Raw genomic sequence first — 14,402 nt, 5'->3', positions numbered from 1 at the left:
TAAGCCACCACACCTGGCCTCATCACAGCCTTTTTAAATGTGGGTGACCTGTGCGAGGGTAGAGACAGGCCCAGTGGGGCCCAGGGCCTGCCTGGCACATGGTCATGTTTAACAAATGTCTACTGAACAAACCAATGACTCCCACAACACTCCCTGTGGGAGAGACCAAGGGGGAATTTTCAGGCAGATTGAGAGCACATGAATCAGGCAAGGACCTTCGGGGAGACAGAGGTGGTCCAGATGCAGCCTCTCTAAGAGCAGTGCTCAGCTGATGATAAGATGCAGCAGATGTGGGAAGCGTCATAACGGCAGCTATGGGTGAGATCCAGTCTGGTTACTTGGGGTAGGGTGGGAAGGGCAGAGGAGGCGAGGTGGGAAGCATTTGAGCAGAGGAAGGCAGCCTTTGAGATGCCCTCGTGGGGCGGCAGAAATGGGTGTGGTGGGGAGAGGAGATACTTGCATTGGTAAAGGCATGGAGATAGGACCCTACGCAGTTCCAGAAGGAATTTCTTTATGCCCTGTAGAGCTGGAAGGGCAGAATCAGCCTCAGCTTAGTGCTTTCAACGACAATGATAATGGTTAATGACCAGATGCTCAAGGGTTAGAACACATAACCAGAATAGCCTGGCACAAACCAGGTGCTTGATTAAAACGTGTGAAATAAGTGAATGAACCGCGAAGCCAGGGCTTGGGAGGGTTCCTCTTGTGGGACAATGTGCCGAATTAGACCCGGGTTATAAATCTCACTAAGGGTGCTTCCCTTAGTGGTTATGACTTCCAATGTCAGAGGGACCTGGTTTAAATACTGCTCTGGCTTTACAAGCTATAAAACCTCAGGGAGCCGGGCGCAGTGGCTCATACCTGTAATCCCAGCACTTTGGGAGGACGAGGCAGGCGAATCACGAGGTCAGGAGTTTGAGACCAGACTGGCCAACATAGTGAAACCCCATCTCTACTAAAAAATACAAAAATTAGCCAGACATGGTGGCGCACGCCTATAATCCCAGCTACTTGGGAGGCTGAGGCAGGAAAATCTCTTGAACTCAGGAGGCAGAGGTTGTGGTGAACCGATATCACACCACTGCATTCCAGCCTGGGCAACAGAGCGAGACTCCATCTCAAAAAACAAACAAACAAACAAAAAAACCAAACCTCAGAGAATTCACTTAACCTCCCTGAGCCCCAGTTTACTCATCTGTTAAGTGGGAGATAATGATACCCACGCCACAGGGTCAATGCAAATGACACAGCCTCAGTAACTTCAGTAACCTCAGTAACCATAGGTAACCATCGATAACCCTGCTTGGACCTGTATTACAAGGACGTGAAGGAGTTTTCATTGAATAGTTTCCGAACAGAAGGCAGGGAAACCATGTCCCACCTCATCCTCCCTTGGGAAGGAGGAGTCCAAGAAATGAGGTAGAAAAATTCAGATACTGAAAGTCCCAAAGAATAGAAAGTGAGGTCCTGCTCACCCAGAAACAATAGTGGGCACCCTACGGCCCTATCACTCAGTAGATTCAGATAGATTAGCATCACGCAAACATTTTCTTCCAAGCACTTATGCCCTCCCACGCCCACAGGCCCCAGGCTGCACTTGAACTGATGCTCAGGGGAGAGTCAGGCCTAGAAGCCAACTTGTCCTGGCAGAAGCCACACAGCCAAAGCTTTCCCAGGGCTCAGAGCACCTGGGGGTCTCCCCCAAATTCTGGGGTAGGAACAGGGATCTGGCCGGGGGGGTGGTGGGGCAGGTGGAGGACACGTTCTAGTCTGTCTGTTGGCAGCTTCCTCCCTCCTGATGTGGCCCGTGGCCTGTGATTCACAATGCACCTCTGTTCTGGGCTGCTTTCTGACAGTTGGGGCCAGCTCCGGGTGGACTGATTCCTTGGTGGGAACAATTCAGCCATTGTCCCCAGGAGCCTCCTTTCCTCCGTCCTCCATCCCTGGCTCGGCACAGACCCCACACTGAGCATGGCCAGCTCTTTCTGCAGGAACCAACAATGCCGCTCTATTGAGTGGTCCTCGTGCCTTGGGCTGGGCCCATTGACCACGGTGACCTCTCTGCCCCAGGAATTGGCCAGCACGTGGTATGATTAGCCTTAACCTTTCCAGCTACTTTGGAATGATTCCACTTCCTAGTGAGACTCCTTGATAGTGTGACCAGCTGATTTGGTTTCCCTAGGACTGATGGGTTTCCTGGCATGAGGGGCCCTCAGTGCTAAAACAAGGAAAGTCCTAGGCAAACTGGATTACCATATCCTTGTATAAAGAGGCAAGGCCCCAGTGCTTGGTGTTCTGGGCAGTATTTGAGGCGGAGGCAGTCACCAGGTCTTCCTAGGAAAACTGAAGCCTTTTGTCCACTCCAATCATTATAACCAACAGTCATCATCATCATTTCAACAAAAGCCTTAATTGCCATTTATGGAGAGCTTTCCAAAGGCCAGCTACCACACTCAGTGCCTGACACACCTTCCTCATTTGATCCCCACCACCATCTGGGACACCCGGCATACCAGGATAGTCGGGACAGTTGGGACTCTTGCTATTCCCATGCCACATCAGAGATGAGCACCCCAAGGCTGGGGCTGGTGAGGAGACTTGCCTGGACCCAGAATTGTAGCTCCCTGACTCCAGCACTCCCTGTAGGGGTCCTTCAGTCTCCAACCCAGCTCCCTGCCCTTGGGGAGAGCTGGTCTGACCCTACCAGGACACCTGACATTCGCTCATCTATAGGGGTACCTGGAATTTGACATAACCCCAAAGTGTTTACCTGGAAGAAAAGGAGACTGTGCTACTGGTCAATTATCTGTCGTCCTTTGCTTGTGTGTGTGTGTGTGTGTGTGTGTGTGTGTGTGTCTGTCGAAGAGTTTTCACCCAGAGTCAGCATTATTGGGAAACTGTCTCTTCTGGGTCCCCACCGTCTCAGCCATGGCTGCTCCCCACAGGATGGGCAGCCCAGATAAGAGGCTCCGAGGGACATTCTCAAAGCCCTTGCAGTAGTAGTTCCTCTTTTCTCTTGTCTGCTCAGGACCCGTCTCAAATGGCAAGTGATGGGGAGGGACGAGATTATGGAAACAGACCAAAGTCCACTCCCTTTAGCAAAGAGAAGAAACGTCTAGATAATGTCCAGACATCATGATTTGCCACAGGTCTCATGTCACGACACCAAGGTCAAGAGGCCAAGGTTGAGGTCCTGCTTGCATCCCGCCTGCTCCCGCCGGTGACCCCATCCTCCATGACAACCTTAGCCTGGATGGTGTAAACATCAACATTTCCGGCCCCCTGCGGCAGCAGAGCCAGCTTGACTCTGGGCACATTCCAACCTGTGTGAGGTCACTGCCTGGAGCCCAGGGTGGATCAGAAGGAGGACTGGCATTGGGTGACTGCTGGCCACTGCCATCCTGGCTAAATACTTCTCTGATGGGAGGGTCCGGGGTCCCTACTTACTTCCTGGCAAGTGCCCTGGATCTAGTGGGCCTGTCTAGAGGTGGGTCCAGGGCCAGGCCAGAGATCCTGGCCCCACTAGGCAGCTGGGCATGCAGAAGCACCCCCCCGCCCACCACCCCACAACCCGCCTTGTACCATGGCAAATTGCAATGCCGACTATTTTGCTGAGGGAGCTTTTAGAATACATACATCATTATTATGACAGTCCCTTGCATAAAACCCTCTAATGGCATTCCATTGCACTCAGAATAAAATCCAAACCCAGTCTGCATGCTCTGGCCCCTGGCCCAGCTCACTGACCTTGACTCCCAACCCTGCTCTGGGCTTCCATCTGCTCTTCCCACACTCCAAACTGGTCTCCTTCTCCAGGCTTTGCAGATGCTGTTCCCTCTGCTTAGAACACTCTTCCCTCAGCTCACAAGTGGCTGGTTCCTTCTTATTGTTCGTTTGAGTCTCAGCTCAGATGTCACCTCCTCAGAGAGGCCTTTCCAGAGGCACCCATCTAGTAGTGCCTCTGCCCTGCCATTCTCCTCACTTATTCTATTTCATTTCCTCCAATTGTAGTACTGATTATGTCTCTCTTGCTAGACTGGCAGCTCCTCGAGGGCAGGGTGTGATTGTCGTGTTTACTGCAGAGATCTCAAAGCTGAGAACAGCGCCTGGCACCGAAGAGCTCAACACATATTCACAGAAAGGGTGAGGCAGAGCCGGCAGCTATAAGGACTAGCTCCAGGGCAGGAGTCCGTGCCCTACACAGTGGGGGCCCAGGACACTTGTTGCCATCAAGAGGAGCAAGGGGTCAACTCTTCGAGGGTGCCCACTGCATCTTTAGGGGGTCTTTGAAAGTCAGAGATGGCAGAAAATACCTGGAGGTGGTGCCTGCCCTGCCTCAGGCATCCTGAAGGTGACATGACTCCAGAAAAGAAGTGCCCAAATGCCCTTCCTCCCCTGATTCGTCGGGAAGAAGGGCCTCTGGGTTCTACATAGATCCATGTCACTCCAGACTCCTTTGAGAGGAGGAGCGATGTGTCCCCATGGAGTCTTTCAACTTCATGGGACAGCAGCATTGCCATGTTACAATCACCCAGAGACCAATCCAGGTCTTCTCCAGGCACCTGCACCTGTGAAGGCCACAGATGCTAAGGGGAGGAGGATAGGTGGCTAGAAAGGGCTGGGCTGGGCTGGGGTCACTCACTCTCCACGTAGAACACGCCCACTTTGTCTGAGTCTGACATGGAAATGTACAGAACCATCTCGTATCCGGCGGGGAGGCGGTCGGGGCCTTTGGTCCGCAGGATCATCTGGGACATGTCCTTGAGATCTGAGGGACAGGAGGTGAGAATGAAGAGATCTGCTGCTGGAGCCTCAGCTTCCCAATGCCTTTTACTTTGATAATCAGGAGAAAGTCCCCATGGATGTGTATTAATGGAAACTATAGAAAAGCATAAAGAGGCCATGTGCTGTGGCTCACACCTGTAATCCCAGTGCTTTGGGAGGATGAGGTGGGTAGATTGCTTAAGGCCAGGAGACAAACACCAGACTGGGCAACATAGCAAGACCCCATCTTTACAAAAATAAAAAAATTGGCCGGGCGCGGTGGCTCAAGCCTGTAATCCCAGCACTTTGGGAGGCCGAGGCGGGTGGATCACGAGGTCAGGAGATCGAGACCATCCTGGCTAACCCAGTGAAACCCCGTCTCTACTAAAAAATACAAAAAAAAAAAAAAACTAGCCGGGCGAGGTGGCGGGCGCCTGTAGTCCCAGCTGCTCGGGAGGCTGAGGCAGGAGAATGGCGTGAACCTGGGAGGCGGAGCTTGCAGTGAGCTGAGATCCGGCCACTGCACTCCAGCCTGGGTGACAGAGCAAGACTCCGTCTCAAAAAATAAATAAATAAATAAATAAATTTAGCCATGCATGGTGGTGTGTGCCTGTAATCCTGGCTACTCAGGAGGCTAAGGCAGGAGGATGGCTTGAACCCAGGAGGTCGAGGCTGTAGTGAGCTATGATCATGCCACTGTACTCCAGCCTAGGCAACAGAACAAGGCCTTGTCTCAAAAAAAAAAAAAAAAAAAAAAGAAAAGAAAAGAAAAAAGCAAAGCAAAGCATAAAACAGAATAAAAACTAGTTGTCATTTCCAACACTGGAGATGATTAACCTTTTGGGGAATTTCCTTCTGGTCTATTTTCTTTTTATTCTTTTTTTTTTTTCCAAGACAGAGTCTTGCTCCGTTGCCCAGGCTGGAGTGCAGTGGTGTGATCTTGGCTCACTGCAATCTCTGCTTCCTGGGTTCAAACGATTCTTCTGCCTCTGCCTCCTGAGTAGCTGGGATTACAGGTGCATGCCACCACGCCCGGCCAATTTTTGTATTTTTAGTAGAGATGGGGCTTCACCATACTGGTCAGGCTGGTCTCGAACTCCTGACCTCATGATCCGCCTGCCTTGGCTTCCCAAAATGCTGGGATTACATGTGTGAGCCACCACGCCCGGCCCTCGTGTATTTCCTATGGTTTTGCCTTTGGCTTTAAGCAAGAGTGGTATTTGTGTCCACCATCCCCAGAGGCCTGAGTCCACACCTGCCTCACCCTCAGCCCAGCCCAGGACTGGGCATGAATCTTTTCACTCCTCCCATCCTGTCCCCCAAGTGCAGGGCCTGCTGGCACCTTCCTTGCTGTAGACCTTCTCGTCACGGCAGTCCTCCTTGGGCAACCAGGGTGTCTCTCGGTCGCAGTTCACCAGCAGGATGGCCCCCTGGCCCTCGGGGCCCCAGGTCCAGGATGCCTACAGTGGCAGGAAGAAAGGTCAGTGCCCTCTTCTCTATGCTTGTATAGACCCCATGGGACACCGGAGAGACAGCCCCACGATGAGGGTAAAGAGTAGCCGCCACCCACTGGGGCAGCTGTGACTTGGCAAATGTGAATCTCAAGACTGATGTCCACAGAGGATGAACATGGGCATCAAAGGCAAGTTCAGTAGAGGCACAGAGACAGGAAGGCTGACTGAGGCATTTATGGGCCTCCTGTCTGATGCGGCTGGTGTCTGGCATGGGTGGAGGCAGGGAGGTGGAGGCTGGCCAGAGAAATGAGCAGACGGACATTCTACCACAGGTCCTGAGGTCCCTAGGGGAGCTCAGGAGGAGATGCCTGGATGGATGACACCCAGCTGTTTCCAGACGCCCTCCTAGTGCTCCAAATAGGACCTGCACGGTGCTCCACCTTCTATACTGCAGCCAGAGCGCTACTAGAACAAACTCAGGCCAGATCGTGTTGCTTCCCTGCTTGAAGCCAGGTCAGGGGCTCCTGGTTGAATTAGGATGAAGCCCTGATTCCTTGCTGTGGCCTGGAAGGCCTGGTGAAACTTGCCTTCCTCTCTATCTCATCTCCTCCACCTTGCCCCTCGCTCACTCTGCCCCACCCATCCTGGAGCCTTTCTGCTCCCAAAAGACTCAAGCTCCCAGCCCTTTGCCCATGCCAGTTCCTCTGCTGCCGTCCTGCCCCTTTCCACCTGGCCCACTCTACCCTTCCTTTATTACATCATAACTGTCTCTTCTTCCTGGAGGCCTTTCTGATTCTCTAGGACAGAGCAGCTTTTCCAGATCCACATCTGGCACGGTACACATCCTTTTTGGGAGGACTTAGGACAATTGTGATGAGACAGCCATCCACAACACTCAATTTTTAATGTGGACCATGGGCTCCTTAAGGCCAGGGCTGTGTTTCTCTTGTTCTTTCTGCATCCCCTGGGCCTGACCCACTCCTGGAACGTAAAAGATGCTCAGCAAATATTTATGGGATGAGTGAAGAAAATGTGAAAACTTCACCGGCCCAGATTTAGAAATTCTGGCCAAGTCCAGGCTCATGGGATTGTGTGACTTTGCCAAGACTGCACAGCCCCTTGGGGGAGGTTGGAAGCTGTTCACCTGGGGCTGCTGGGCCTCAGAGGCCTCTGTGGAGTTCATTTTCATATGGCTTGGCCACAGACTCAGAGAATGAGTGTGCAGGGCTGGCCCTGGTCTCACGCAAGCCTTGCTCGCGATCCTAGAAGAAGGGACTCTCCCACAGGGCTGAGAACCCTCTCCTGACCTGTAGAGAGTCAAGGGAGCAGGCTTGTAGGACCCAGGCTTCTTCTCATCAGGCTGTGTTTATTTCACTTCATAAGTACCCCTCTATGTATACTTTACCCTAGGCTTCAGAGTGTTATTATAAAAGTCACATATGCCCACAGCAAAAATTTAGATGATACAGAAGGGCAGAAAACGGAAAGCAGTTAGAAGCAACAGCCTGAATGTACACAGAGCAAGACTGATGGAGCCTAAAAACTGTGTTGAGGGAAAAGTACAAAAGAGAACGAGATGGAGAAGCCATGCTGTCTGCACGAATTAAAAATACATGCACACCAACCACACCACATGCCTCCTGAGAGTCACCAGAGCAGAAAGAGACGCATTAAACCCAGCAAAATGGTCCTCTGTGGGGCAGCAGAATGGGAGTGGGGAACGCAAGATAAAAGAAAATAAGTAAATGAATGAGGGAACAAATGAATGAAAGGTGAATGAATGAATAAATAGAAAGAGGAGAGGAGCTGTGCATGCACCAGCAGAGATAATACCGCATCTGGAACTGAGAATGATGAATGCAACCCTCTGTCCTGAGGGTCTGTCTCCCCCACCTCCCCAGTCTTAAAAGAAGAGGCAAAATAACAAGAGCAAATGCCTTCACAGCGCTTCCTCTGCAGCAGGCACATTTATCCTTTCCAATAGTTCCATGAACTGGACATCCCCATCACAGGATGGAGAAACTAGGACTCAGGAGCCTGCTCTGTAGCCGTCTCTATAAGATGCCTGAGCTCGTCTGTGGGTTCCATCATTGGTATGCTGTCTGGTATATGTCTGGGAGCCTGTCTTGGGCCTCGGTCTCCTGAGCTGTGAAATGGGAATTGCCTGCTTGGTGGGGGAACCATGGCTGCCTGCACGATCTGGGGCTGTGCCGTCAGAAGCCCCGGGGTTCAGGGTGGTGCCTGCCCTGATAGCTAGGTACCTTCTTTGGGTTGTTCTTCTCCACCACGCCATCCCGGTCTGCGTCCACATCCAGGGAGATCTCTGGGGAGAAGAGACATGGGTGAGTTGCTGAGCCTGCCAGGCAGGGTGGGGCAGGGGCACGAGGAAGACCTGTGGGATTAGGGTGCATCTCAGTCATTCATTTGGTCACGGGAAAGGGAGGACCTCGCTGACATCATCTTACACAACCCCCTGCCTCAACATTCCACTACCCACTGAAGACCATCGGCAGACACTGGGTGGACTTTGTAGCTTATGGCTGCAAGAGCTGCCATCGGGGAGGTCCAGGTCCTCCCACCACTTCTCTGTTCTTGCTGGGGGTTGGGGAATGATCCTCGATGCACAGATCTGGGAGCCTCAGTTCAGGGGTGAAGTCACATGCCCAAGGTCACATAGGGATGCTAGCAGAACTGGGGTACACAGTGCAGTTGGTCTGATTCATAGTTCGTATTCTGAAAACTTACAGGCATAGCATTCCCAAACTGCCTTTCTCAGTCTACCCGGGCATGCACATAGGTGTGCACACATGCACCTGTGTGTGCATGTCTCTTTCTCTCCAAGAACTTCCAGTGGTCTAGATCCCACCTTCAAGGACTGAGGGTTTTACTGTGGGTGGGAAGCTGTCTCTAATCCCTCTTGGTCTGAGGGCACCTGTGAGTCCAGATGGAGGAACCAGGGCCAGGCCCCCACTTATCCCTTCTTTTGGTGAAGGGACCTTCAGCATCCCTAGGCCTGCCATGGAGATAGGCTTTGTGGAGGCTGTAGGGAAATGAAAAGATTTAGCATCAGACAAGATGGAGTTTAGACCCTGATTCTCTGCTTATAAGCTGTGTGACTTTGGGCAGGTTAGACAACCTCTCTGAGCCCCAGTTTCCTCACCTGTAACATGGGGCCCTTCCTGGTTACAGCAGGTGCATTAACTGCAATGGAAGGCACTACTGACATTTTTGAGCCAAATAATTCTTTGTGTGGGTACAGCCTGTGCATTGGAGGATGTTTAACAGCACACCTGGTTTCTACCTACTAGATGCCAGTAACATCCCTCCCAGTCACGACAGCCAAAAATGTCTCCGGGTATTGTCAAATGTCCCTTGGGAGGTGAAATTGCCTTGAGTTGGAGACGGATGGGGTTGAGTAGGGATGTGGTTGGGAAGGTGTTGGGAGTGTCACACACGTGACGTGTGCAGGTTCCAGGCCCCTAGATCTGCCCGAGTGGGCTCGCCTCACGCTGAGCATGACTTGGACCTGGTGGGTGCTGGGTGGTAATGAATGCATTCCTGGTTAGTCCCCTTGGCAGGCACACCCTCTGCCTGGAGGGCATGGAAAGGAGGGTCCTGGCACACGAAGCGCACTGATGTCACCCTTCTCTGGGCCAACCGAGCCCAATTGAGTCCAGAGATCACGTTCAGGTCCTCCCTTTGCCTATAGCCTGCATACCCTAGGCCTGCACATGACTTCTCCGGTCTAGAAGGAGGCTGCAAGGGCGCCTGGCCCTTGGGAGAGGCAGCTCTCTGTGTCCCCGCCTCTGCGGCCCTGCGGTGAGTTAGGTGCTGTAAGGCATAATTTGTAACCTCCTGCCTCCGATTGCATTCACTCCACATTTCACTGCTGAGGAGCTACTGTGCTCCGGAAACTGTACTAGGCAATGGGCAATGGAGGCACAGCACCTGCTCTCAAGGCGTCCACAGTCCCATGAGATAAATAGCATTGCTCCCGTTTCACAGGGCAGCAAACCCAGGTTCAGAGAAGCCACTTGTCAGCAAATCGGGCTGGTAATCTGGGAGGCCGGTGCAGGATAAGGACCCCAGGGGAAAGAAGGGAAGGTGGTACCACCAGGGGCTGGTAAAGAGGCTGGGGTGCAGGGGCAGGAATAATATTGGTTTTGGCTCCTGCACCTTTGTGAACTTTCCAGCCGGTCACGCCCACTGAATGCTGCCTTTCAGGGAACTCAGCTTCCTGAAACTCCTCCCTGGGAAGGAGCTGCAGGTCCAGCCTCTTTAGGGAGCCACTCTGTCCGTTTCAAGGTAACGATCTCTCCCTTGTGGGCATCCTGCTCTGCAGGTGCACAGCGTTTTCCATGGCGTGCTCTCTCGGCCACCCCGGGGAGGCGTGATCACCCCCACCCCCTAATGATACAGATGAGGAAACCCAGGCCCCCAGCAGGGAAGTGACCACCGAAGTTCCCAGAGCAGAGCCAGGCTCTCAGCAGGGCCTCAGGCTCCAGATGCCTTCTCTCTGCTGTTCCCTGCAAGGAACACAGGCTGACCTCCCCACAAGCCATTTCCAAAAGCCCAGCCCAAAGTCAAAGACCCAAGACTTGCTCCCTTGAAGGTCATTCCCAGAGGAAGTGCCCACGTCCCCACCTTGGCAGCCCTGTGGCCTTCGTCTCTAGGCTGCAAGGTGACATTACATTGGGACTCCTTGTGGTGGGTTCATTACAGCAGTGGGGCCATGGGCTAGGAGAGAGATTATGGTGCACTCTAGACTGCTTAATTCATTATGAATTCTTAAATGTAAACATTTTATTCATGTAATATTTGGACATACTGCAAACAAAATCAAATAAAACAGTAACACACTTTCTAAAGAAAGACAGCAGTTCCTTGTCCAGCCCTTCTCCTTGGCTGCCTGAGGCAACCTCCCTAATACTAATTACTCATGCTTATTGTGATTTCTTGATTTATTGAATTCAGACAGGTTTTGTTACCTTCCTGTTATGAAATGTGGGCATTTCACAGCGTGGCTCCCTTATCGTCCTCCCAACCTCTCACAGGGCTTCATAACTCCTCTCTCATGACCCATGACCTGTCCCCGTAATCCACTGAAATGACCTTCTGGCCCCTTCACCCTCAGAGACCTCCCACCCCGTAGTCATGCCCCTAGGACTTCACCCCTGTAAGGCCTCCCCCAGTGTCTGATTTAACTAGATTCCAGGGGGATGCTGCGGGGAGGGGCAGAGAACATGCCCAGAGCATTGCCTCTTGGGATGGCTCTGCCTTCCCGAGGGGGAGGAGGGAGAGGACCTCTGCTTCAGGGCCTCTGGGCTCCAGACAACATTTCCCAGAGGCTCTGGACCCCACCTCAGCTCCCCAGAATAGCCCCAAGGCGTCAGGTGGCCCCTGGGTGTGGGGCAGATTGACGGGAAATGTCACTAGGATTGGGTTCAAGGCAGTCTGCCCTGAGAATGAAGACACTGAGGCCTCAGCTGTGACCGAGAGGCACCGGCATTTTGGAGGGTCGCCAGAGAGTGGCAGGGTGCCTGGCCTTCTTGCCTTACTAAGCAGCCCGTGGTGTTGTGGAAAGGAAGGACTCCCTCCCCCACAGCCAACCAGGGCAAGTATCCCAGGCTCTGGCGAGAAGGCATAGGATCAAGCCCCTCAGGCTGATGTTAAAATTTTTTGAGGCCTGCGTGTGGGTACTCCTTCCACTGCCAGGACCTCAAATAGGGTGGGATTCTTCCTCCCTCCCCACACCTCACCTCTCCCTCTCCCCCATCCCTCCCAAAAAAAGGAAATCTTTGCAAATCAACCCTACCCAGAGTCTTGAAGGTCCTTAGGGATTAATTAGCTCAAACCCCTCATTTTATAGTTTGCAAAAAGTGAGTCCTAGTGGGAGTGGCTACTTGTTAAGGTCACACAGCAAGTCCTTGGCAGGATTGGGACCAAGACCCAGAGCCTGATTTGGCCAAAGGAATCATGAATTTGTTCCCAAATCCCAGGAGGAAGGTAGACAGACCATACGTTTCTTTAACTTCACCCAGGCAGAGAGAAAATGTGGCTACCCCAAAAGCAACGGAGAAAAGCAGGCAGAGCATTGACTGAGCACCCACTGTGTGCCGGGCCCTTAGCACACAGCATCCCACTGAATCCTTGCAAACGCCATGCAAGACTGCTCTGTGAAGCACATTTTGTAGATGAGGAAGCCAAGGCTCAGGGGGATGATGTGACTTGTCCAAGGTCAGAAGGTGGTTGGAGGTGGGCAGAGAAAGATCTTAGGCTTACTTCTGTCTACTCTGAAGCCAAGGCTCTTTCCGCTCAATGTGGACTCAGGATAGGACCAGGGTGGGAGAGATTCAGATATATTTTTGTGCCTGGGGGACAGTCCCAGAATCTCGAGATATTGGCGGTATCCTTGCCTCTGAGGCACTGTCCCTGAGTGACTGATTACTCAGGATGAGGGGCTCAAGGGCTCCTGGGGCAGATGCTCGACGAAAGAGAAGACCTAGAAGGGACAGACATAACAGTGGTTCTCAAGGGAAACCAGATTTTCACCAGGGTCTCTGTTGGAACAGGAAACAGTAGTTCAATGGGGTTAGTTTCTCATAAAGTTTTCTTTTTGTAATTGAATGACTGTCTTTTATTCTGTTTTTTGTTTGTTTGTTTGTTTTGTTTTGTTTTGTTTTGTTTTGTTTTTGAGACAGAGTCTCACTCTGTCGCCGAGGCTGGAGTGCAGTGGCACTGTGTCGGCTCGCTGCAACCCCTGTCTCCTGGGTTCAAGCAATTCTCCGGTCTCAGCCTCCTGAGTAGCTGGGATTACAGGCGTCCACCACCACGCCTGGCTAGTTTTTGTATTTTTAGTAGAGACAGGGTTTCACCATGTTGGCCAGGCTGATCTTGAACTCCTGACCTCAGGTGATCTGCTCGCCTCGGCCTCCCAAAGTGCTGGGATTACAGGCGTGAGCCACCACGCCCGGCCATGACTGTCTTTTATTCTGAGATTATGCCTTGCCTATTATTTAGGAGTTAAAATGATGGTGATAGTTGATAGCAAATTTTTTTTTTTTTTTTGAGACAGAATCTCACTCTGTCGCCCAGGCTGGAGTGCAGTGGCACCATCTTGGCTCACTGCAACCTCCACCTCTCGGGTTCAAGCAATTCTTCTGCCTCAGCCTCCTGAGTAGCTGGGACTACAGGCATGTGTACCATGCCCGGCTAATTTTTGTATTTTTAGTAGAGATGTGGTTTCGCCATGTTGGCCAGGCTGGTCTCAAACTCCTGACCTCATAATCTGCCCACCTTGGCCTCCCAAAGTGTTGGGATTTACAGGCGTGAGCCACTATGCCTGGCCTCAAATTGTTTTATTAACGTATTTTTTTTTCTTTTTTGCCAAGCATCAAAACTGTTAGTCTTCTCATTTTTGGGGGGTGGGGGGAGGGGACATTTGATTGGCCCATGGAATCTAAATATCTGGAACTTGTGGCAGTTAAATAATTATTAAGAGACCTCGGACGGATGAACTCGGTCACTTGTCCTGGGCACATGTGGCATCTTTTGGGACTCAGCCATGCTGCCAACTCTGCGTGGGCTTCCTCTAAGCACAGCTTTGTCATCTTCTAGTGAGCAGGAAAAGTCCAGTCCTGCCTCCTTATAGACCCTTATTTTTCCATCTATCCTAAGGCTGTCTTGCTTTGGTGGAAGTCTTGTTAATGGTGCAGTCAGTCTTCTGGGATCACCCTCGTTTGACAGGTGTCAGGCCCCTGTCCTTCCTGCCCCCGTCCTCAGGTGTCCCTGTCTCAGTGGGATTAGGTTTCCTCAGGCACTGTCATCTGAGACTGCCTGTGTGCTGTGTGCATGCAAGGTTCACACACGTGCCAGGGCTCAGCACAACCCAGGAGTCTTTGGTTATCATCTGCCGCCCTCACCAAGGTCATCCCGAGGTTCCCTACCCCAGGGCTGGGCACCTCCTTGGTGCAGAAAGAGGGACAGAGGGACCAGCAACCAAGCCCATTTGGGAATTAGCCAAGAATGAGAAGGGCCATGCTGCTAAGCCTATTTCAGCAGCTGAGAGCAGAGGGCTAGAGAGGGAGGGGCTGGCTTGGGAGCTGGTTGTATTTTGGGGAGGTTCTGAGACCCACCCTGAGAATGTGAGATAACTGGAATGACTTGGCATCTCACCAACCATTT

General features: G+C 52.1%; 2 protein-coding genes across 2 annotated transcripts in view; both read right to left on the bottom strand.

Annotated features, from left to right (window-relative positions):
* The window catches only part of SDHB (succinate dehydrogenase complex iron sulfur subunit B), a 689,037-nt gene that overhangs the window by 68,725 nt on the left and 605,910 nt on the right, over window positions 1–14,402 (bottom strand). The gene's annotated exons all lie outside the window — the stretch shown is intronic.
* PADI2 (peptidyl arginine deiminase 2) overlaps window positions 1–14,402 on the bottom strand; it is a 579,517-nt gene that overhangs the window by 20,466 nt on the left and 544,649 nt on the right. Inside the window, exons 5-7 of the mRNA XM_050791164.1 lie at window positions 8,480–8,541; window positions 6,107–6,224; window positions 4,643–4,768 (exon numbers count right to left, since the gene is read on the bottom strand). Of these exons, the coding sequence (XP_050647121.1) occupies window positions 4,643–4,768; window positions 6,107–6,224; window positions 8,480–8,541 (306 nt within the window). The remainder of the gene's footprint in view (window positions 1–4,642; window positions 4,769–6,106; window positions 6,225–8,479; window positions 8,542–14,402) is intronic.

The sequence above is a fragment of the Macaca thibetana genome, chromosome 1, assembly GCF_024542745.1.
Source record: "Macaca thibetana thibetana isolate TM-01 chromosome 1, ASM2454274v1, whole genome shotgun sequence".
In the NCBI taxonomy this organism is placed as follows: Eukaryota; Metazoa; Chordata; class Mammalia; order Primates; family Cercopithecidae; genus Macaca; species Macaca thibetana.
This window is presented reverse-complemented; position numbering and strand designations above follow the sequence as displayed.